Source organism: Vigna radiata, chromosome 1, assembly GCF_000741045.1.
Source record: "Vigna radiata var. radiata cultivar VC1973A chromosome 1, Vradiata_ver6, whole genome shotgun sequence".
Taxonomy (NCBI): domain Eukaryota; kingdom Viridiplantae; phylum Streptophyta; class Magnoliopsida; order Fabales; family Fabaceae; genus Vigna; species Vigna radiata.
In genome coordinates this window covers 14,897,353-14,921,330 of record NC_028351.1, presented here as the reverse complement: position 1 = coordinate 14,921,330, position 23,978 = coordinate 14,897,353, and the positions used below count along the sequence as shown (strand labels likewise).

Here is a 23,978-nt window from a genome sequence, read left to right as displayed (position 1 = left end):
TGACTTAGAGTCCTTTCTCCCTATTTGATGGAGTGAATCTCTTGAAGTAAATCAGAAATCTTGAAGTAGTCCCCTTTAGAAAACCTTTCTTTAAGTTCTTCCCATAGCTCTCTTGCATTTTCCACATATATAACACTTTCTCCAATCTTTGATGAAAAAGTCTTAATGATCCATAAATGTACCATCATGTTGCACCTCTCCCAGGAATCAAAAAGAGGATAATCTCTTTGGGTTTTTTATCTCTCAATCAATGAACTTTAACTTGTTCTTGGAGAGAAGAGCTCTTCTCACGTTTCTGTTCCAAAAAACATAATTGGTTTAATTAAGAACATGAGAAATGAGAGTAAGGTCAAGATTTTCTCTTAGATGTATAAAAAGGACTAGAAGGATTGTTGGTCTGGTCTTTGTGTTCCATGATCCAAGAACAACAAAGAGAACAGGATAAAAAAAACCCAAGAATAAGATGTAATATAGGTAGAGTAAGTACTAGACCTGCTTTGATACCATATTTTGATACCATATTAGAACTGGTACTTAGGGTTGTCAAAGAGAAAGAGACTCGTGCAAATACTGTGAAGAGTTCTAGAGGCTTCCACAAGTGAGACACTGGAAAAGTAGAAGGAAAATGCAGAGAAAGAGAACTAGAGAAAAAAAGAAGAAGAAACGAGAAATTACTCTTTATTGTTTTAATATGTATAAAAAGGAAGAAGAGGAATCCTAGATATAGAGTTCCTGTAAAACAACAGAAAGAAGAAGGATTTTGGTAGAAATCCCTAACCCATAACAGAAAACAAACCCCAACAACTGATTGCTGCTGTAAAGGAGCAACAAACTAAAAGCAGAGAGCGTTAATAATTAATAAAGATCATACACTTACACACTTATAGTGATCTCCTTCATAGACGTGCATGCCTAGAAGGATTATTTTATTACATAGTAGCAAATACAGAAGTCTAACTAGGAAAGTGGTGCATGGAAGATGGCATAGTGATCTTTCTTTTTGGCCTAACCGATCTTTTATGGTTGAGTGATTGAGTGGTAAGAGTTGAAAATGGCAGATTCTTGTTCTCGAGGAATGATTTGAAAAGGGTAAAAGCTTGACGAGGTCTATGAAGTGGAACCTCATGCCCTGCCCCTCTTACTGCAACAAATGTAAGTCCCTCGTAAACTTGACTCCAACCACCAACCTTCAGAGATAATACAATTGGATTACAAATTATGACATATATATATATATATATATATATTTATATATATATATATATATTTATTTTGTAAAATTCGTTATCATTCAAAATAAAGAAGGGTAGGAATTTATGATGATAGGTAACACAAACCTCGCCATTATCATTCCAAGGGTACCAGTTGATGATAGTGGGCAGGTTCAATGAAGCAATTGAATACCGACTCGCAGTTACAGGCACCACTGAATCAGTGTTTCCACTATAGATAGTAACCATGATTAGGAATTTTGGATAAATGTATTTGCCACAAAAATTATATATTCAAGTATAATTTTTTTAAAACTTTAATATATTTTATAAATATAAAAACTTTTATATATCTATAAATTTTTTGACTTTCCAACATATTTGTTTAAGATCTATCACTGACTGACTGAATACATGTTAACACTACGTACCTTAATAAATCTTTAGAGATGCAATATAATTTTTTTTTTTAAAATTAGAAAACATTTTTGCTTTAAAAATACTATCATATATTTAACAAAAAAAATATTCTTTGAGAAATTTAAAAGGTAGAATATAATAGTTCTAAATATTTGATTTGGTTTAAATAATATTATCAATTATTTCTTTGAATGGAAAACTATTTTTTAAGAAATTTAAAATAAAAATAAAATGCTCTTAAAGAGTATTTTAACTTCCTAAAGTTATTTTAAAGTAATCATTATTTTAAAAATAGGGTACTTTTATGATATTTGAAAAATAAAAAATTACTTTAGTATATTCTTTGCAAAATTTTACTTCTCTCTTGTTTAAATTTTACAATTTTTTAATCTAAACTCAAATTTAATGCGAAAATTTAAAGATATCTATTAAATTAGGAATTCTTATGAGAATAACTTACTTTTATTAATAAGCTTGAATATATTTTATCAAATTGAAAAAAAAATTATTTTATTTATAGTAAATTATAAATACAATTTTTTCTATAAATAATATGTATATATACCAATCATTTCAATTTTTCATATATACCATGAATTATATATATGGGGTGTAAGACCCGTAGAAAGTAAATAAAATATATTTTTATTTATTTATATTAAGATAATTTATTATGATTTTGTTTCTTTGGNTTAAAAGTGTTGAAGAAGTAGATGAAAATTATTTATAATTGTTTAAATTGATTTTGTTAAATGTGTGAGATATATTAAAGATTAGTACTTGCAATGATATAGTAGTGAAATTGAATTGGCCTAGTGGTTGTTTCTCGGTTTCTTATATGGGTGTGTTGCAAGGTTTAAAGTTCAAACCTTGGTAGAGTTTTGATGTTTGATTTTCTTTTATTGGCATTGGGAATGCGGGACCCACACGAAAGAGAGAGAAGAGGCGTGATTGGAAAAATTAAATGCAGAGAGAGAAGAAGGGTGCATTTCTACGTGGAATGGTGCATGAGCTTAAATCAAAGGGAGAGAAACCTGATTTAAATATTGGAAGANAGAGAAATTGGTATTGATTAGATATTATATTNTTTTTATGGCATGCAAGGGAAGAAAGAAGTATAGTGCAGCGTCAAAAGGGTTGCAGTGAGTGTTTTAGGAAGATAAGAGTTTCCACCTTATGCTTATTAGGAGAACTTTTTAGGTTTTATATTTTTAGGTTTTATATTTTTAGGTTTTAAAGTGGGAAATATTAGTTAGTGGAGGAGTTTAATAAGGTAACTGTATGTTAATAAAAGTTAGAGCCCAAATGTTTGGCCCAATTATGAGGGAATTAAGGGTGGTTAGGTTAGAATTAGAAGAAACACACGTTAGATACAGGAGAAAGGAAATAAAAAAACCCTGGTACCCATCTATACAAAATCTTAGAGCATTTGAGAAGAGGGAGAGACGTTGCCATAAGAAAGAGAAGCATTGTCACGAGGGAAAAAGCTTCTCGCTACGTAACTTTGAAGTTGGAAACGTTGGAGGTTTGAACCCAAAAAGGTAAGGGGAGTGACTAGAGTATCTATGTATTTGCTTGTATGATTATTTTCATTTTCTCCTTGCTTCTGTTTTATTTTACCTTGTGATGGAGACAGTGGGTGTTTCACCGGGCATAAGAAAGTCTCGGCTGGGTAGTGTGTACTGCATAGATTCCTTGTGCTAGGTTACGAAGGGAGGGGTTGAAGCTAGTCATTAATTAGAGATGAAGATGAGGGAAGATGAAGGGTGGAAGTGAGTGTGAGTTTTGGGGCTGGCGGTGTGAGCGTGTTACATGTGCTGTTGGGAGAATAATTTAGGTAACCAGGATTGTTGAAGTTGGAAAGGAAAGAGAAATTAAAAAGAGTTTTGGTTTATTATGAAGTGTACGTGAATGATTGTTTTAGGGTTTGTAAGAATATATATATATATATATATATAGGTGAGTATTGAAAAATTATAGTAAATGGGGAGATAGGTGAAGCTCTGCAGGTTTGGTGGTGTGTGTGTGTGTTGGAATTGAGGGAGAGAAAAGGGAGCTACAGATGTTGGTGTCACAGGAGAAGAAAAGTTAAGTAAGAAGAGGTGTGTGTGTTAACTTCAGATAATAAATTGCATGAGAGGAAGGGGTATACGTGAATTATGAAAGAGAAAGTGGAAAATTAGAATGTTAAAATTGTATGAAAAGTAAGGAAGGAGAAAGAATAAAAAGGGTTATTTGTTTTAGTCAAAGTTTGGTATGTGGTGGGACCATGTGTGTGCATTGGATAATGTATGCAAAATTAAGAATAAATTTACGTGAGTGAAAGAAATTGGTGGGACCCATTAGTGTATTTAATGTGTTGTATGAAAATAAATGTTACAGGAAGTTCATGATGGGCAATGGGTGTTATATTAGTAAAAGAAAGAAACATGCTTTTGGGAGAAGAATATAAATGTTAGGTGAGATAGAAAAGGTGTCAAAAATTTAGTGGTCCATGTGGGGTCTACTTGAGTGATTATAATATTTTTATATATAATGGGTGGGTGGTGGTTATAAGTAAAAAGAGAGGTATGTATGGTTCGTAATTGATTATTTATTTTACTTGACTTTGGTGGATATATTTTGATGAGTTTGGTTAAGAATTATTAAAGAAAAGAAAAAGTGCATTAGTATAACTTTGATTATTTTATGTATGGCATTACTTGTTTCCGTAGCTTTTCACGTAAGGATGTTAGTATATATGGGTTTGACACTTGGTTATGTTATTTCTTATGAAAGTAGAATTGTGTTTATGATGCCCAGTGAAGCTCTTGGAAGAGTGGTGGAAGTAGCACTGGTACTTGTCCGGTGAAGCTCTCATGGAATAGAGTGGTGGGGAGTGTATACTTGTCCGGTGAAGCCCAAGAGGGTGGTGGAAAGCATATACTTGCCGGGGAAGCTCTAAGAGAGTGGTGGGAAGTGGTGTACTTGCCGGTGAAGCCTTCTAGAGAGTGGTGGGAAATGTTATGGTGTAAGAGTTGGTAAAGTGTACTGGCCCGGTGAAGCTCTATAAGAGAGTGGTGGGGGGTGACACTTTATGGGTGTGATTCGGTTATTTGATGAAATGATTGTACGATTATATGCGGGTGACTTTGATTTCTGATAGTGTAGTTGTTATTGAGTTGTTTTGATGACTTGTTTACGTTAGCTCACCCTTGCATGTTTGTGGTTGTGGTTTCCACCTACGATGATCGTATTTTACGGGAGTAGAAGTTGTTTCAGGTGTAACTAAGGCGAACTTGAGCGGTGAGATACGTGGGAGAACTAGGGGATTTGAATTTCAACATTGTTCGTCTTGTAATGAAATTTTATGAACACTTTGTAGTTACATTTGATTTTCGAAGTTTTTGTTATAAATAAAAGCTTTTATACAATTCGTATTCCGCAACCGTATCTGAGTTAAATTTTTTAAAAGTTTTTGCAAACCCGTAACATCAGAAAAAGTCGGGGTGTTACATGGGGTTTGCTAATTTATGTAAGGGGGTTTTTCAGTTGGTACATTTTAGTAAAGTGTACCAAGTTTTATGTTACAAAAATGTCCTTGTTAAAAAAGAACACTAACTTTAAATCTAAAGGTATTTTAATAATTTTAAAATTTAATTTAAAATAAAAAAATAAAAGGTAGTTATTAAAAATCTTGATTGGTCCACGTGTACGAGAGAAATTATTAGTTTTAAAAGGTAGTTGTTTTTTAAAATAAAAAATAAAATAAAAGGTAGTTGTTTTTTTAACCCAGAGGTTTTATAAACCCAGACAGTTTTATAAACGGAGACTAGTTTTATAAATCCAGATGGGTTCTATAAATCCAAAAGGGTTTTATAAACGCAGACGGGTTCTATAAATCTTATTTCCTAAACCATTATATTTTTTTAAAAGGTAATTGTTTTTTAAAATAAAAAATAAAATAAAAAATAGTTATTTTTTAAAATTAAAAATAAAATAAAAGTTAATAACTTCTCTAAGACTTTAATAACTACCTTTTATTTTTTTTATTTTAAATTAAATTTTAAAATTATTAAAATAACACTGGATTTAAAGTTGATTTTCTTTTTTAACAAGGACATTTTTATAACTTAAAATTTGATACACTTTGCTAAAATATACCATTGACGTAAATTAGCAAACCTTATATATATATATATATATATATATATATTTGTTTGTTAGTTATGTATGAATTACCTGTAGACCCATATCCTGAGGCCAGCATCAAGAATTTCTTGGTATATTGGAAGCATAGAAAGCGGAGAATCACCCCAATTCCTCACAACAATATAACTGTTAAGAAAACAATTAAGTCAATATATAAATAATCAAATTATAAATTTATTATGAAAGTTATATAACATACTTGCATGCTGTCCATGAATAAGGAATCCCTGTTACGTTCGCATGAAGAGCCTTCTGAACGTCTGGACGATTGAAATACACCTCAGAGTACGTCGAAGTGCAGGGATCGAATGCTCCATACAGTCTTCCCTGAATTATAGAATTAATCCCAAAACAATCAAATCAAAATAATCAAATATACATTTCTATAATTACTGTATAATTTAAAATTTGTAAAGACTAAGAAAAGAGTAGCTTTGAAGGAGCACACGTGTCTGATAAGCTAACACCACTCTTAAGAGCTCTTGCTTCTTTTCTCCACCTTCTATCTACCATACCTCATCACTGAACCCCTAGATTCTTGTTTAGGTACTGTCCAAGCGTATGTAGCGTAGAGGGCTTCGTATTTAACAAATTTGATTTTATCACCACTTTGATGACTTGTAGGGTTAGATTGAGTTTTGTTGTGAAGGGTACTGTTTTAAGGCTTCTTCTAGAGTGTTGTGCTTTGTAACCACCAAAGTAAGGGAAACTAGTTATTTCTTATAAATTGATTTTATGATGTGTATGTGTGATGGAGTATGAACTTGTATGCTGTTTTGATTTCGTGCTCGTTTTTAAGTGCATTGAGTTGTATAAACTGTGTCATGGAATTTTGTGAAACTATAATGTAATGCATATAAAGTGAATTGTATGCAATTAGTTGTTGTAATTGGACATATTGATAGTGCTTGGGAGTGGAAATTATGTTGCGGTGTTGTTTAGATGAGAAATTAAGAAATTGGGTAACGTTTTAGGTCACCTTAAGGGAAGTAAGGTAATGATTTTGGGCAATTGGGGTCTGGAGAGAAATTGAGCTGTTTGGATAGTCCTAATAGGCAAAATGTGACTTGTTGGGCGCTTAAAACTGAACTAAAACCTGTTAGAATTGGTAGAATGAGAATTGAGACCCTAAGTTGTGGAAACTAGATATTTGATGATGAACTTAAGTAGTAATCACTTTAGAATCACCATAGGAGCGTTTAAAATCAGTTAATCAAGTTCAATTAGGTCTACATCACGAAATAGGGATCTTAGAAATTGGGGAAAGAGTCTAAAATTGGCAAAGAGGGTGTGAGTGGGCATAATCTGTAGTTTGGGCATTCTGCAGATTATGCAGAATTGTTATGCGAATTATTTCGCATAGCGAGTCCATGCAGGGGAGTGCTTTCTGCCTTGGGTCATTCGTTATGCGAGCAGGTGTGCTTTGCGAATGACCAAAGAGTATTGCTCTCTGCCTAGTGGATTTGTAAGGCAAATCCTGTCGCTATGCGACTGGTGCTAGCATGGGGAGCCCCTGCTAGATTAATTCGCAAGGCAAATATGTGTGTGCGCTATGCAAACCAACCTGGGCTCGCTGTGCGACTAAGATGCGCTGTGCGAAAAACGCCATCTCTAGTTCAATTCTCTTTTATTTTGTTTTGCTTTGCAATTTGTTTAAGGATATCCAGTTTATGTGTGTAGCATGCTTATGTATCCATGGTATCATTATGTGGAATTGGACCCTGTATGTTGTGGTGCATGACTTTAAAGTAGTGAATTACGATTCAAGTGGTAAATCAAGTTTCAAGATGTAGAATTTCTTGGTGAGATTCTTAGTGTTTAGAATAAAAGTAGGAGCTCGATCTTAGGGGTCATCCTGAAACTTCAATGGTCCTTCTTCTCACGTAATAGAGAGGATTGAACCATGTGGTGAGGAATAACAAGAGGTCTTAGTTTTGGGGGCTTCCAGTATGCCTCAAGGCCCGAAACAGGCTAACCTCGTGAGTGTGGTAGGGTGGGAACCCAAGTATCATAAGTCACCACGAGTGCAAGACCCGTCATAGCTCGACTATCATTCTAAAGTCTGGACAAGTTAAGTCTAGAATATAACATGTTAGGACATGTATTTTATCTTGCTTGATTGAAGTTAACTCTTGTATGTACATGTTGTTATGTTGTATGCTTTTTATATGATTAGCTCACCCTTGCTTGTTTGTGTTTTGAGTCTTGCTTGTATGTTGTTTTCCTTTTGCAATGATCACCCACTTGGATGTGAGTAAAGGTAAATGAGATCCCTTTGGAGCATGTATTGGAGGAAGACAATACTGCAACATAATTCCTTAGGTCTCCTCAATTGACTTAATACTATTTTGAAATAGTCGTAAGGTTTTTAGATCTAACTCTTTGTATTTTGAAATACTCTGTTAAGTTTAAAGTTTTAAATTTCTAACCTTTACAAAAAGATAACTTAACTGTAATCCTATTACTCTAAATACTTGTCTAACTACTTTTCAATATTATATTTGATGATGTCTATTTATATATATTTGCTATATTAGAATATCACAAAAATACTTCATACATAAATTAAAAATAAAAACCGAAATCTTAGTACATAACATTAAAAGTACAGGAACAAAATGTATATACTGCAATCTAAGTACAGATGAATCTATTTTCCATTTAAATCTATATATATATAATACATATAAATGCTATTTTTCAGTTAAATTTAATTTTTTATTTTTAAAATATATAATATATTTAATAAATTATAAATTATTAAAATAAAACTCTTAATCTTCTATAAACAAACACCCGTGATGTTGCTGGACACGTTCTGGATACGACACTCCCCAAAAATCTTAATTTTGATAGAGACGTAGCAGCACGTGAATACCATTAAAATTATTTGTGTTTTAACTTTTTCATAAGTTAATTCAAATAAAATATTTATATTTATATAAAAAATTTATATTCTTTTAAATAATATTTATATTTTAATTTTTATCTGTTAATTAATTATTAATTTAAATTTATTTTTTAATAAACTATAATAATTATTTTATTCTTGTAAATTACTATTTATTTTAGAATAAAAATGCGTGAATATTTTTACTAATAAAATACTAGATAATGTTTCCTGTCTTTCTTTTATGATAAATAGGAAGGAAAGATAAATAGAATAACGAAAATTATTTATTTAAAGAAAAATGAAAAAAAAAGAGACATTCTTTACTATAATATTATTTTATTATTGTTTATGATTATTAATAATTATTATTATCACTTAGTTTCATTTTTTTTATAACATGAGTCTCCATCATAGTTGTTTTTTTCACACGTTTTTATTGTTTAAAACCACTCACTTCCACTTCCTTTTCCTACTTTGTCATTTTCTACTCAAAAGCATGCTTCTCCCATTATTGCTAGCTCCATATCTTTCACAAAAATTGTAAATCTTTTGGTCCACCTTAATAATTTCTGAAGCTTTGGTCATTTATAATATATAAACATTAGATTCTAGTATCATTAACATTGTAAGATTAATACCTAATTCTTATAATATTTTACTATTATCTAAATATGTTATAAAATTTAATACTTTAGATTACAAACAAAAAACCAGATTTTTATATCTTAAAAATATCAATAATCAAAAGAAAAAGTTAATTAAAATATTTGTCTTATAAAATTTCTTATTCGAATAAAATTTTTAAAAAACCTTAAAAAAAGAAAATCAAGTGAAACAATTAAATCATGAAGAAATCATATAAAAACTCTGGCAATAAAAATGGTGTCTCTAAAACTATATTACTTTTCTTTTTGGAAACTAAAATAACATGTTATGTTATTAGGTAAATTTATACAGATTTATTTAGACAAAGATTTTCATAAGGAAAAAAACATTGCATTTATTTTGTCCTGGAATACTTATTTTAATACTTACCAAGGGACCCCTTAAATGGGGTTTGAGTGTTGCAGCTGTAGCATTGCACACAGGAGTATAAATGCTATATGGATCAATGTTTCCCTGCTCAATACTTGCAATGGCAAAAGCTATCCCACAATTCTGTGGTCGATGCAGAGAAGAATCAAACTCGCACGCAATTCTCAGCCGTTTATATGTGTCATCTGAAATCAAACCATTGACCCACCAGTACTCAAATGTTCCAATGTAGTCATAGTAATCATCTATTACAGCATTTCCAACCTGATAGTTATCACAGAAAAAACCACACTCAATTGAAGATTTTCAAGATTTTTTAAAGCACTGTTTCATATTTCATTGCCATAGATCATGAATGCTACAAGCTTACCATAAACCCCTTGAAATTTATATCTGGGTTCTCGATTCCTTTATTTTTGCGATAAATGACTTGAGACAGCTGAGGAACATAGTGACCTGAAATGAGTTTGTAAAGCTTTCAGTTAACAGTTCTGGAAGGGAAATTCTTAATTAGGAGGAAAACTAGTATTGATTTTACTGATGAAAGGGGACCTGCATAACTTTCTCCGGCAATGTAGAAATCTCTATGCTTGTACTGAGGAAACCTTTCGAGCCAATTAACAAGGAATGTATATGCATCTTCAGCTGCAAATTTAAATTAACTTTATTTGTAGTTGGGTAAGAACTTTCAACATGAACAAAACAGGCAAAACTTAAAATAAATGAGTTATATATCCTCCATCAGCAAGCAAGCATTTTCGCAAACGATACAACTGCATACCTGTTTTCTGGTCACCTGCTGTGTACAGATCTGATGTGGTATTGGAATATGAAAATCCAACACCAGCAGGAGAATCGAGGAAGAGTATATTTGCCACTGCAGGAAGAGAAAGGACAATGTAAACATATTGTAGGAAGAGATAAAAAATCGAAAAAAGAGAAAAAAACTGTCTTACATTTGTTCCAAGCATAAGGATTGGAGTAAAGTGATTTGCCATCAGGATTGATTCGAAAAGGACCAATTTCTTCAGCCGCTCCATAAGCAATAGAGGAGCATCCAGGACCACCATTAAGCCACAAAACAAGTGGCTTTGAAGTATTAGCTTCTTCTGTCTCTACCAGCCAATAAAACAAAGCTCTTCCAGCTTCCTCATTCACAGTCACATAGCCCGAATACTGAGAAAGAAACACGTTCTCTGGCTGTCCTGGCAGCTTGGTAATCCTATCCTTTAACTGATCTTCTGTGGGATAAGCTAAGCCAATTCCCACAAAGATTGACAAAAGCAAAACAGCATGGAATTCCAAATGTTTCATGATTCCTTGGAAAATAACGTGAGAATCAGTGTGGATTGATTTATAAAAGTTTTAAAAGCCTGGAACACTAGACACAAGTTGCAAGAAATGATAATAAAACAGATAACATGTGGTGGTTATTTATCTAAGAGGATGATTATTTTTGTAAGAAAGGAACTTTTATGTCGTTTCCATTAGTAAGCTGGAGAATTATATCTTTACTCTTTAAACCACTTATTCTCATGAATCCTCTTATGTAAAAGTCTAAATCCGAATGAGTGGATCCCTCTTAAAAGGTATCTGACATTCAAATCAGTTTTTAGTTATATCTATCGATTATTAGAATTAAGTCTTGAATACTCAATAAATACAATCATATTTTCTTTACTTTATTTTTATATTTATAAGTTTTGAAGTAAGTTTTTATTAAGCTAACCTTAATCACAACCCATAATCATGTAGATTTATTGAACAACCATGTATAAACTGGAATGTTAACCTCCTTGAAGTCTTGCAAGCTTGCTGTAAAACTGGAATGTCTTTTTGTCCATAAACTGCATAATCATGTAAATCTTATTACTGGAATTTATTATTTTAAAATAAAATTTATTTTAACTATTAATTAATAAAAATACAATAAAAGATTACAAGATTACAATTCAATTATATATGTGTATATTAATGTAATATTTAGATTTAATATATAATTTCATAAATTTATTGTTTCTTTTATCTCTTTTTCTCTCTTGTGTCAAGAGCGGTTAAAATAAAGGATTGAGTTCAAAAGGATGACAAATTAAAATACCATAAATCTTTTAAAAATTAAGAATCAAATCATATTAGTTCAATTAAATTTAGGATTCAGATCTTTTCTGGAAATTATTTCAGAACCAATAATGTACCATATTAAGATAATATGCTGAAATAATAATAAAGAAAGAGGAAAGAAGAAATGCACAAAAATTTATATTAATTTAATCTTGATAACCACAACCAATTGAATAATCATCCTAATTAGATAAATCCCTTATATTTTTCAAGTTTTACTAGAATTTCTTTATATAATAATAAAAAGAATATAAAGTAAAATATTGAATCCTTCAAAATCTTTTATCACCTCTTACGAAATCCTATGACAAGGAACATCATAACATGAAAACCACATAATCGAACAAAACAAATTTACTTCAGACACAACAAGCACATTATTGATGAGCTTCAATTTTAATATTATATTCAACTAATATGGTTGGTTTATAAAAGTGTCAAAAGTCTCAGCACCACCCTAAAATACAAGTTCCAAGAAAAGATAATTTAAAGCATATGAATGAGTTGTTGGATCAAAAATATTAGAGGAGGCTTAGTTTTCATGTCTCAATATCAAAATTATAAAAATAAAAAAGTAAAAGCAATTTAAGATATTACTTTTATTATTATTGTGATGTAGTTTAGTTTTATTTAATTTTAAATTTTCTTTATAAATGCATATAAGAATCTTTCAATTTTTTTTTTTATAAATTTATATAAAGGTCACATGTGAGAATATTGTTTATTATATCATTATGTACAGTAGTATATGTGTATTTTTTTCTAAATTTATTTTGTCTCTTTTATCGCTTTGTTGATACGTGCGTCCAATCAATTTGTATAAAAAACTAAAAGAATTAGAATGAAATCATATTATTTAGTCATTCCTGGTCAAATATAAGACGAGTCAAAACGGAACATATCAATCCACTTATCATTCTTACATATAGAAACAAATAATAATACCTAAAAAAATCTCAAAAAAGTATACTTAAACACAAATATATATAAAGATGATTAACATGATTTGTGTTCACATATTTTTTGCATTTTCTTTTGTGTGACAATTAAAATGCTCTCTCAATTGCATACAATCTTATTTTTCATAATCACACCAAGTCTATGGAGATTAATGTTTTCTTTATGGGAAAAACTTATGAACACGAATGTACAATCTAGAATATAATTTCTATTTAAATATTCAAATTTGTATCACATATTATATAATCTATAATTTAATTTTGTATTATGAATTATAAAATTTAAAATAGTTTTAAATCTGTATTACAGGTAGTACATTATTAAATGTACTTTTGCAATACAAATTATACAATGTAACATCCCAATAAATATAGATTTAACTATACATATATCCAGGAGTTATCAATAATAATATGATAGAACAGTGAGATGAGTCATAAATACAAAGTAGGAATATATATAAATTATCCCAGAAATTTAAACTGTACAAGAAAGGAATGCCTGATAAAGTTTTACGAACTTAAACCAAACGATTCTAGACTAACTTATACCGAACGGTTATACAAAAGACAAGTTAGACCGAACAATCTTTTCAATAGAACATGAAAACCTAGCCTATGGACCGAACGGTCCTACACTATCTTCAGGTTGCTCGGTCTGCAAGGCTTCCTCAAATGAATCTTCAACCCCTTCTACTCACATTCATAGAATGATCATTGCAGTGAACAGAACGACCGAAAGGACAATGAAAGACAAGACAGGAAATAAGGGTAAGTTTATGTAATTTAATTAATTCAATCAAACAAATCATTTAAAAAGAGTTTGCGAATAATCAAAACAACGTATCCATTCATACACTCGTCATACAAATATTCCAGGAAATGACCCAACGTATAAACTTATAATAATATAATTCCCAACCATTCCACACTGACTGTCCGGACTGTATGAATTATGTAGCTACGGTCGTTCTTGCACCCGTAGAAAGGTAAATCGGAACACCACACGAATACCAAAGGCTGGAAAACCGCAAGCCGTCACACGAGGTTAGCCCTTCATCCTTCATTGTAGCTGGAAAACCACAAACTACACATGAGTTTAGTCCGTTAGCTGGAACACCAAGCTAACGCGACTAGACCTCCTACTATTCCCACCACATGCGCCACCATTCTCTACTTGAGACTTGGTGACCATTGGAATGTCAGCATGAACGTCCACTACAAAGCTGACCATATTCATACTATTACCACATTACAACCAACCACCGAGACATTCCTCCTTGGAATTCTCAGTTCAATTCCATATTATAAAATCACATAATACTTTCGCATTTCATCAGAATTATCAAACCATGCATCATTAACATCATACTTTTCTTTCATAACATGTTTAATAAAAATCACCAAACAAGTAAAACCATTCCCATCCTGGAATAAAACCGAGAAGAAGAGATTTCAAAAATCTTTGTATAATTCCAAACGAGAGGAAACTCCCTTAACTTAGGAACATGACCGAACGGTAGGAACAACCTCAACTCAAGAATCGAGATCGAACGGTCAAGTAACAGGATAGCTCCAATTGGAGCCGAATACTAAAAGCTTAACATACTATTTATACCTTAGGTCGAGCATTCTGAGCTTAGGCCGAACGCTTTGGAACTTTGGTCGAACACTTTGGAACTAAGGCCGAACACTTTGGAGCTAGGGTCGAACACTTAGAACTAGGGTAGAACACTTAGAGCTTTGACTGAGCTCTTAGACCACAAAACTAAGTTCTCTTCAAGAAACTGAGTGTTAGTACAAGACCGAACACTCTTTAGTAGACCGAGCGCTAGTACAATACCGCACACTCTTTAAAAGACGGAGTGTTAGTACAAGACCAAACACTTCTTCGAGAGATCGATTACTAATTTAAGACCGAGCATTCATTATGGATAAAATATACGTTTAAAGCCGACCCTAAACTGACCTAACTTGATTTAAAAGTCTTAACTAAACTAACTAAAAAGGAAACTCATAGAACCTTAATTAACCGAATATTTTTAACATACTACTAATAGAAGACCGATCAGTCATCAACTGAACTCTCTTCAGAAAGAGAATTCGGTTAAGACCGAACATCCTAGGAGAGAAACCAAACGATCATAAATGACCCTCGGTCACAGATACAAAATTCTTCAGAATTTAGTAGAGTTCAGACCACCCCATTCACTACCCTGTTCTTGCCAGTAACAAACATTACTCATAGAAACAAACATGTAATATCACGACATCACTCAATTCATCAACATATTATCATCGAGGCATACAACCATTCGTAACAAAGAATCATAATAAATTACAAGCTTCCCTTATCTTATAATCGGAAAACTATTTATTCAATAGAGGAAAGGGTTTCGTCGAATGCCAACCTTTCAAGAATACCTATTACCCACCGAACAAAAAATAGATCAAGAAAATAATCATAATTCTTCTGAAGAGGAAACAGATGAACACATGCAACTAAAATCTTAACTTGCATGTGTCCGACAACAAATTTCTCATGAAGAAAGTTAACTTACCAACTCTGAGCGAAAATTTGATCGGTGTAATAGAAAGCTCTCAGCACAAGGAATGCTCAAGTGGTGTCTGATCAATGATCGGAAGAGAAAAAGGTGAGATTTCTTAGAGAGAAGATGGAGGTTATAGAGAGAAGGAGGAGAAATATGAGTTTCAGAAAATCTGCAGAAGAAGGGTTGCATGCAGGAAGTGGAGCGTGATGTGAAATTCTCTCTTTAAGTACTACCGTCAAAACCGGACAGTCCACTCAGCTGCTGCCACCTGCTCTCCACTTTCTGAAATTAAGACACATTAGAGCGCCACCTGGATCCCACTCGACTGGTATTTTTCTGGTCCTGACATTCTCCCCAACAACAAAAAATTTTCGTCCTCGAAAATTAAAGCTTTACCAAGAATGAATGGGAGAACAATCTTCTCACGACATCTTCAAAGTTTTAGGTAAAGTCACATGTTCTCCTATCTCACACGATCTAAACTAGACTGATGAATTTTTTTTCCTCCTAGTTTCTTAGGTAAACTTTCCACTAAGTTGGTCGTTTGTTACTCGACCGAACAATTATTTTGGGATAATGGCCGAACGGTGTTAAGGAAGTAAAGAGACCGAAAAGTTTTCCGAAGTTAGGGATCGAATGTTGATAAGAATCTGAGAGCTCAACCGAAAATTATGATGTTAATGATCGAATGGAAATACTTAAACAAGGAGGCCAAAAATACTGAAGATATGATCGAACATAGATAGTTAATATCAGAGGTCTAAAGTCTGTTGAGAAAGAAGGAAATAGTGGGAAATGTTGGTTTAGCTATTTAGAAGAATAGAATGGAGATAATTTATGGAGTAGGTTAAGGATGGTTATCAAATATTCTAAGATTGAATAAAGATTGGATCTTTCTTCTGGGAATGACTAAGCTGATAAAAATTTCAACCGGTTGTCCTGCTTGCTATCATGACTGTCATAACCGAGAAACTAACTTAGAATCCTTGTTTGAACTGCTTCTAGTCAGCACTCCAAGCATCCGCACCACTTCTCTGATGTAGATTTTAATCAATCTTTGACATTGCTTCTCGAATTGACGACCATAAAGTAAGGGCTCTCGATTAACCTGTCCCCCACAATTCTAATAGCATCATAATCGTTTGACCGAACGGAAAACGAGTGACGAAACCTAAGGTAATACCATCCAAATTTTGTTTGGTATTCAATTCTCTACCTTCATTCTTTGATACATAAATCGAGTGACGTCTGCCTTTAAACCTGACTACTATAATTATTCTTTCGACTGAATCTGAAAATACTGTCCGCTTCAGAAGTACAATCTTTTCCTTGCTTACAACCGATCGGTTTCTCAAAACCTGCAACTTCATTATTTGCCTACTGCTTCACATGATTCTTGATGAACCGTTCGCTTCCTACCACTCAATTACTACATACAATATTGCTCTGTTTTAATCCTCTCTTGTAGTCTTAAGTCCTTGAAAATTTTTAACTAAACCTGACCCTCAGATCATTATTGCTATAATTTAGAATTTGCACTTCATTATTTCCGAGTTCACCTTTGAACTCTTTAGCATATAACTCCTTGTCTTCCAACAGGCCGGGCATTGCCCTTATGTGTTTCTTATTATCGTTCGGTATACACCATATAATACCGAACGATCTACACTATACAATACTGAGCGGTTCACACACCATTCCCTTGGAAAAATTTTCCAAATAAGATAACTTCAGAGAGTAACGTGTTTACTCAATCATCATTAATGAAGATCTATCTCACGGTCATTAAAACACCGTACGGTTTAATCGAACAGTATATAAAATTGGTTTATTTGTGGGGATGTGATAAGAACGAGGGCTTTGGATTGAGCATTTAACCAGTTGATTTGAGATGTCCAATGTATTAAACCGAACAATTAGACCCTTGCGCCGAATGGTTAAGGATTAAAGTAAAGAAAGAAAAGTGAAAACTTAGATAGAAATTTCGTATTCTCACTAATCTCCAATCTACTTTACAAATACAAGGTTTAATATTTATAATACTGAAAATTAACTACCAATAACAATTGAGCAACAACGCTCGGTTTAACTCTAATTATCATTTATCTATAATCCTGACTTAGCCTTGAGTCGGTCAACAGTCTAAGATTTCCCTTCTCTCATTTGGTTTAAATCTTCCAACCTATGGCTATCGTGACCCAACTTTTCTACCCATTGGACAATCTTGTTCATGATAGCTTCTTCTAAACTTTGAAGAATATAACTTTTTCTTGAACTTAGGGTTTGGCACCTCTTCTCGGCTAAAACCCTAATATCGAACGGTTTTGAGTAGTTGCTCGCCTTCCCAAAAGACAATCTTTTTCCAAATGACCTTTAGTCCTGTACCGATAACATCTCTTGTTTTCTGTTGATTGTGGGCAAGTTGACTTCAAATGAGGTCCACCACAGTTGTAACAACTTACAGATCCTTGCTATTCATAATGACCAACTAAACCCGAGTGCTGAGAATAAACACCACCAAAATTTGAGGAAGGCGAAGGCCGATAGTATGGAGTTCTTCTTAAATTGAGACTGCTTCTGGAAAATGTTGGTCCTCTAACACTCGGTTGTTGTGGTTTCTTTTGTTGTTCCGCTTCCAGTATGTTCTTCTCCAATACTTTAGCTCTCTCAACTAATGCGGGAAAAGACTTAATGCACAAACTAGAAATCAAGGGTTTCAGATCTCCTCTCAAACCATTCTCGAACTTCCTACATTTTCATTCTTCATTAACCCTCATCGTATAAAACCTCACAAGGTGTTTGAACTTATTAGTGTACTCTGACATTGTCATTCCTCCTTGTACTAGCTGGAGAAACTTCATCTCTTTGGCAAACCGAACGTTGTTCAGAAAATATTCCTCATAAAATTTGCTCTTAAAGGCTTCCTAAGAAATATTAGTGTTGTTGTCCTCCAACAGCATCTTCATGCTACTCCACCAATTGCTGGCCTCACCCGTCAACAAATACTCAGTATATGCCAACCTATTCTCATTTGGACACCTCTTGGCATTGTAAATTCGCTCCATGTCTCTCATCCACTGGTCTGCAGCGTCTGGACTACACTTGCCATCAAATTTGGTAGGGTTATGCTGGAGAAAACTCTCCAAACTCCATTCCTGGGAGTTGTGAGTCGAGGAAGAAGATGGACCAACATTATTTCTAAAATTCCCTACTATCTCCAAACACTGACGCTGAGAAGTTTCAGACGCTACCCGAGCGGCTTCAGTTGACACCCGAGCGGTCTCCAATTGTTGTAGTGCAACAGTGTTCTGTTGTACGAGCACTGTATTTTGTTGTTGCATATTTTCCATCATCGACCTCATCATACTTAACATTTCATAAGCGTCCGGATTGGAGGGAGGAGGAGGAGGAGAATTAGATGTCATCTTCTAAATATTCATAGAGATAAAGCCATCAGTCTATCTTAAAAAAACAAGAACACTATAGAACAGATCACTGAATACAGCCAAAGGCCGAATCAGTGTAGTCAAGTTAAAATGAGTGTTTGATAGTAATGACCGAATGGTAACAAATAAAAGAATGTTCAGTCATGAATAAGCTTAATATAAGATCAAACGGTTTATAGAAGAAGCAAAACATAAGTCAAGTATAGTGAAGTTGAGACAACATGTTTAAAGACAAAACTGAATTTACTAGACCGAACGATAACTGTTGACAAATTGGCAAGTGTACCAAATCGTACAAGTAATATAAATGGTAAGACCAAGTATTGTTTTCCCAAGAAACTCGTGTGGCTTTCTCGTTCGCGTGAATTAAAATAATAAGACTTGAAAAATAAAAATTAATAAATTGGATTTGAGAACAAAAATATTAACATGCAAAAATAAAGTTGATTCAATTGACAAACGAAAACAATGGATGAATGGATGTTGTTGGGGGTTTACAATTTTATCTATTCCGCTCTCTCTTACATACTACCCTCGAATATTAGTTTGATTGATTCAATTGTTATGCGACTTTCTTAGCCTCCCCTTTACCTGATTCCTCGGCAAAAAGGGCCTAATATTAACTACTGGCTTGTTATCCCTAGCCTCCCCTAGTAATTAATACCTCATTATAAACAGAAGTTAGCGCAATTGATCGTCCTACCCCTATCCCTAGGTGATTTTGCAAAATCAAGAGATTACTCACCAGTTCATGTCATTACTGTACGTCCCCATATCAATAAAGACAAACATCAGTTACCGAATGAGTTAAACGATAAAGGCCTTAAGCATAGATGATAACCCAACAATTAACAATCAAAACATATGGAGACCATATAAATAATCAAGAGTTTCAATAAGAGAGAGTATCAAAAGATTACATTGTTTCCCCCAACAACAATAGGGTTTAGTTCACCATAGACATGGTGAAACTAGATGAAAAATGGAAGAAGAATGGAAAAGCAAACCCTAGAAAAGATGAAAAGGAGCCTAAGCATCCAAGAGATCCTCTCTAGAGAGCAAAATTAGGTCTGGCCGTTCTCCCCTGTCAAAAGAATGACTTTGAACTCGCAGTAGGGGTATATATAGGTGAGGAACGCGTCAGAAAACGGGCCCAAGTCCAGCGAGCCACCACCGAGCGGTTTAAGTGTGCCGCTCGGCGGTTTGCCACAAATCGCACTACCGCCCAGCTGCAATCGCCACTGCCGGGCGGTTTCCCTCAGGTCCACCCAGCGTCAATCGCTATGCCTTCTCCTCGTCCTGGACCGCCCGGCGGTTTAAGTGTGTCGTCGGGCGGTGCGTCGACTCTTCAAATCTTCATTTTTCTGCTCTTTTCTTGAGTCAACAACCTGTATCTTCAATTCCATTCTTTAGTTTTCTCAAATTAGCTACAAAACAATGCAAAACAAGCATAAAATCGCTAAAAACAGCTTTTGACTCTCTTCAAACTCATTTATTGAGTTTTGCTTGATTCTAGGTTCATTCCGAGTAGTAAAAGATGTAATTTGGTCCCAATTGACATATGAAAATAACTGTTTTTCAACCTTCATCAATAACCAATAAAGAACGTTCGGCCACAAAGAATTTGTACAAGACCGAACAGTTTCTACGAAACCGAACGATATGACATAAGATTAATAGAAGAGTCTAATTACATTCAGTGTTGAGAAAATATTCTTAGAAAAAAGTCATGAGTGTGCACCCTCATTACTTCTATCAAGACATTCTTTGTCTCAAAACTTTTAGTTATAACTTAAAAATGATCATCTAGACTTGGAGAAAATGGTATAACATACCATTTAGACTTATCTTTCCACAGGAAAGACATGACAAACCCATAACTCGTAGGTTATCCTAAGAACAAACTGTTCTGATACCATTAATGTAACATCCCAATAAATATAGATTTAACTATACATATATCTAAGAGTTATCAATAATAATATGATAGAATAGTGAGATGAGTCATAAATACAGAGTAGGAATATATATAAAATATCCCAGAAATTTAAACTATACAAGAAAGGAGTGCCTGATACAGTTCTACGAATTTATACCGAACGGTTATACAAAAGACAAGTTAGATTGAACAATCTTCTCAACAGAACATGAAAACTTAGCCTATGGACCGAACGGTCCTACACTATCTTCAGGTTGCTTGGTCTGCAGGCCTTCCTCAAATGAATCTTCAACCCCTTCTACTCACATTCATAGAATGATCATTGCAGTGAAGAGAACGACCGAAAGGACAATGAAAGACAAGACAGGAAATAAGGGTAAGCTTATGTAATTTAATTAATTCAATCAAACAAATCATTTAAAAAGGGTTTGCGAAAAATCAAACAACGTATCCATTCATACACTCGTCATACAAATATTCCACGAAATGACCCAACGTATAAACTTATAATAATATAATTCCCAATCATTCCACACTGACTGTTCGGACTGTATGAATCATGTAGCTACAGTCGTTCTTGCACCCGTGGAAAGGTAAACTGGAACACCACACGAATACCAAAGGCTGGAAAACCGCAAGTCGTCACACGGGGTTAGCCCTTCATCCCTCATTGTAGTTGGAAAACCGCAAACTACATATGAGTTTAGTCCGTTAGCTGGAACACCAAGCTAACGTGACCAGACCCCCTGCTATTCCCACCACATGCGCCATCATTCTCTACTTAAGACTCGGTGACCATTGGAATGTCAGGATGAACGTCCACTTTGACCATATTCATACTATTACCACATTACAACCAACCACCGAGACATCCCTCCATGGAATTCTCAATTCAATTCCATATTATAAAATGACATCATACTTCCGGATTTCATCAGAATTATCAAACCATACATCATTAACATCATACTTGTTCTTTCATAACATGTTTAATAAAAATCACCAAACTAGTAAAACCATTCCCATCCTGGAATAAAACCGAGAAGAAGAGATTTCAAAAATCTCTGTATAATACCAAACAGGAGGAAACTCCCTTAACTTAGGAACATGACCGAACGGTAGGAACACCCTCAACTCAAGAATCGAGATCGAACGGTCAAATAACAGGATAGCTCCAGTTAGAGCCGTATACCGTCTAAGACCAAACACAGATGAGATCGAGCCAAATACTAAAAGCTTAACATACTATTTATACCTTAGGCTGAGCATTCTGAGCTTAGGCCGAACACTTTGGAACTTTAGCCGAACACTTTGGAGCTAGGGCCAAACACTTAGAACTAGGGTCGAACACTTGGAGCTTTGACTGAGCACTTAAACCACAAAACTGAGTTCTCTTCAAGAAATCGAGTGTTAGTACAAGACCGAACACTCCTTAGTAGACCGAGCGCTAGTACAAGACTGCACACTCTTTGAAAGACGAAGTGTTAGTACAAGACCAAACACTTCTTCAAGAGATCGATTACTAATTTAAGACCGAGCATTCATTAGGGATAAAATATACGTCTAAAGCCGACACTAAACTGACCTGACTTGTTTTAAAAGTCTTAACTAAACTAACTAGAAAGGAAACTCATAGAACCTTAATTAACCGAATATTTTTAACATACTACTAATAGAAGACTGATCGGTCATCAACTGAATTATCTTCAGAAAGAGAATTCGGTTAAGACTGAACATCCTAGGAGAGAAACCGAATGATCATAAATGACCCTCGGTCACAGATACAGAATTCTTCAGAATTTAGCAGAGTTCAGACCACCCCATTCACTACCCTGTTCTTGCCAGTAACAAACATTACTCATACAAACAAACATGTAATATCACGACATCACTCAATTCATCAACATACTATCATCCAAGCATACAACCATTCGTAATAAAGAATCATAATTAAATTACAAGCTTCCCTTACCTTATAACCGGACAACTATTTATTCAGTAGAGCAAAGGGTTTCGCCGAATGCCAACCTTTCAAGAATACCTATTACCCACCGAACAAAGAATATATCAAGAAAATGATCATAATTCTTCTGAAGAGGAAACAGATGAACACATGCAACTAAAATGTTAACTTGCATGTGTCCGACAACAGATTTCTCAAGAAGAAAGTTAACTTAACAAGTTTGAGCAGAAATTTGATCGGTGCAATAGAAAGCTCCCAGCACTAGAAGAGAAAATGGTGAGATTTCTTATATAGAAGATGGAGGTTTTAGAGAGAAGGAGGAGAAATATGAGTTTCAGAAAATCTGTAGAAAAAGGATTGCATGCAGGAAGTGGAGCGTGATGTGAAATTCTCTCTTTAAGTACTACCGTCAAAACCGGACGGTCCACTCAGTTGCTGCCACCTGCTCTCCACTTTTTGAAATTAAGACACACTGCAGCGTCACCTGGATCCCACTCCATTGAGATTTTACTGGTCCTGACATACAACTTGAAATATAATTTATATTTTATATTATTTTCTAAATTTATATTATAGATTATATAATTCATAATATAATTTTTCATTAGATGGTATAATTTGAAATGTAATTTGTATTTAGAATTATCTTCCAAATTTATATTACAAAGTGTATAATTCATAGCATAAATTTGTATAATGAATTATTCAATATCATCTAAAGAATGTACAGTCAGAAAGTATAATTATAATTGGGATATAATTAAAATTTTAAAAAGCATGATGGTGCAGGAAACAAAACATAGGGTACAAAAAGAAAATCCTATATAAAACTCACTAAATAATGTAGTTTAACTATCTTCAATATATGCACTTAGTTGCACACTAATCAAGCACTATCTTTTAGATTATCAACTTAATTAAGACACATCTCAACCTCTGTGACCTTGAAATGTTCTCTTCTCTCTCTACTTTTAAAGCTTCTTATCAATATTTATAGTTTTGGGTTAGTTTTCTAATCAGTAACCTTCGTAAATTTGTATTTGACCTATTAATAAACTTAGACTTAGTTTTATATACAATACATTTTATATCTTTCAGTTTATATGGGGTTTTCTAACTTGCGTACGTCTGTTTTTCAGTTGGTACATTTTAGCAATGTGTATCGGGTTTCGGTAGACAAAAATACCCTTATATCATGAATTCTAAGTTTTAAGGTTAAAGAATATTTTAATAATTTTCATTCTCAAA

At 33.5% G+C, this 23,978-nt stretch overlaps 1 protein-coding gene across 1 annotated transcript; it reads right to left on the bottom strand.

The window, feature by feature from the left end:
* Positions 1-656: 656 nt before the first annotated feature.
* LOC106771456 (serine carboxypeptidase-like 26) lies at positions 657-11,249 on the bottom strand. The gene is made up of 9 exons (XM_014657441.2): positions 10,707-11,249; positions 10,532-10,627; positions 10,303-10,395; positions 10,121-10,206; positions 9,751-10,014; positions 6,022-6,149; positions 5,853-5,948; positions 1,338-1,443; positions 657-1,187 (listed from the first exon to the last, which is right to left on the bottom strand). Exons 1-9 carry the CDS (start codon positions 11,062-11,064, stop codon positions 954-956), a joined length of 1,461 nt encoding a protein of 486 aa, XP_014512927.1. The 5' UTR covers positions 11,065-11,249; the 3' UTR covers positions 657-953.
* Between the last annotated feature and the right edge of the window lie 12,729 nt (positions 11,250-23,978).

Bases quoted from the DNA above. Each gene is read 5' to 3' on its own strand.
- LOC106771456 (XM_014657441.2), bottom strand. From the start codon at position 11,064: ATGAAACATTTGGAATTCCATGCTGTTTTGCTTTTGTCAATCTTTGTG. The intron at 6,150-9,750 runs GTAAGTATTAAA...TCTATAATTCAG, and splicing joins CCCATTTAAGGGGTCCCTTG to GGAAGACTGTATGGAGCATT. The intron at 5,949-6,021 runs GTATGTTATATA...TTTTCTTAACAG, and splicing joins TATTCATGGACAGCATGCAA to TTATATTGTTGTGAGGAATT.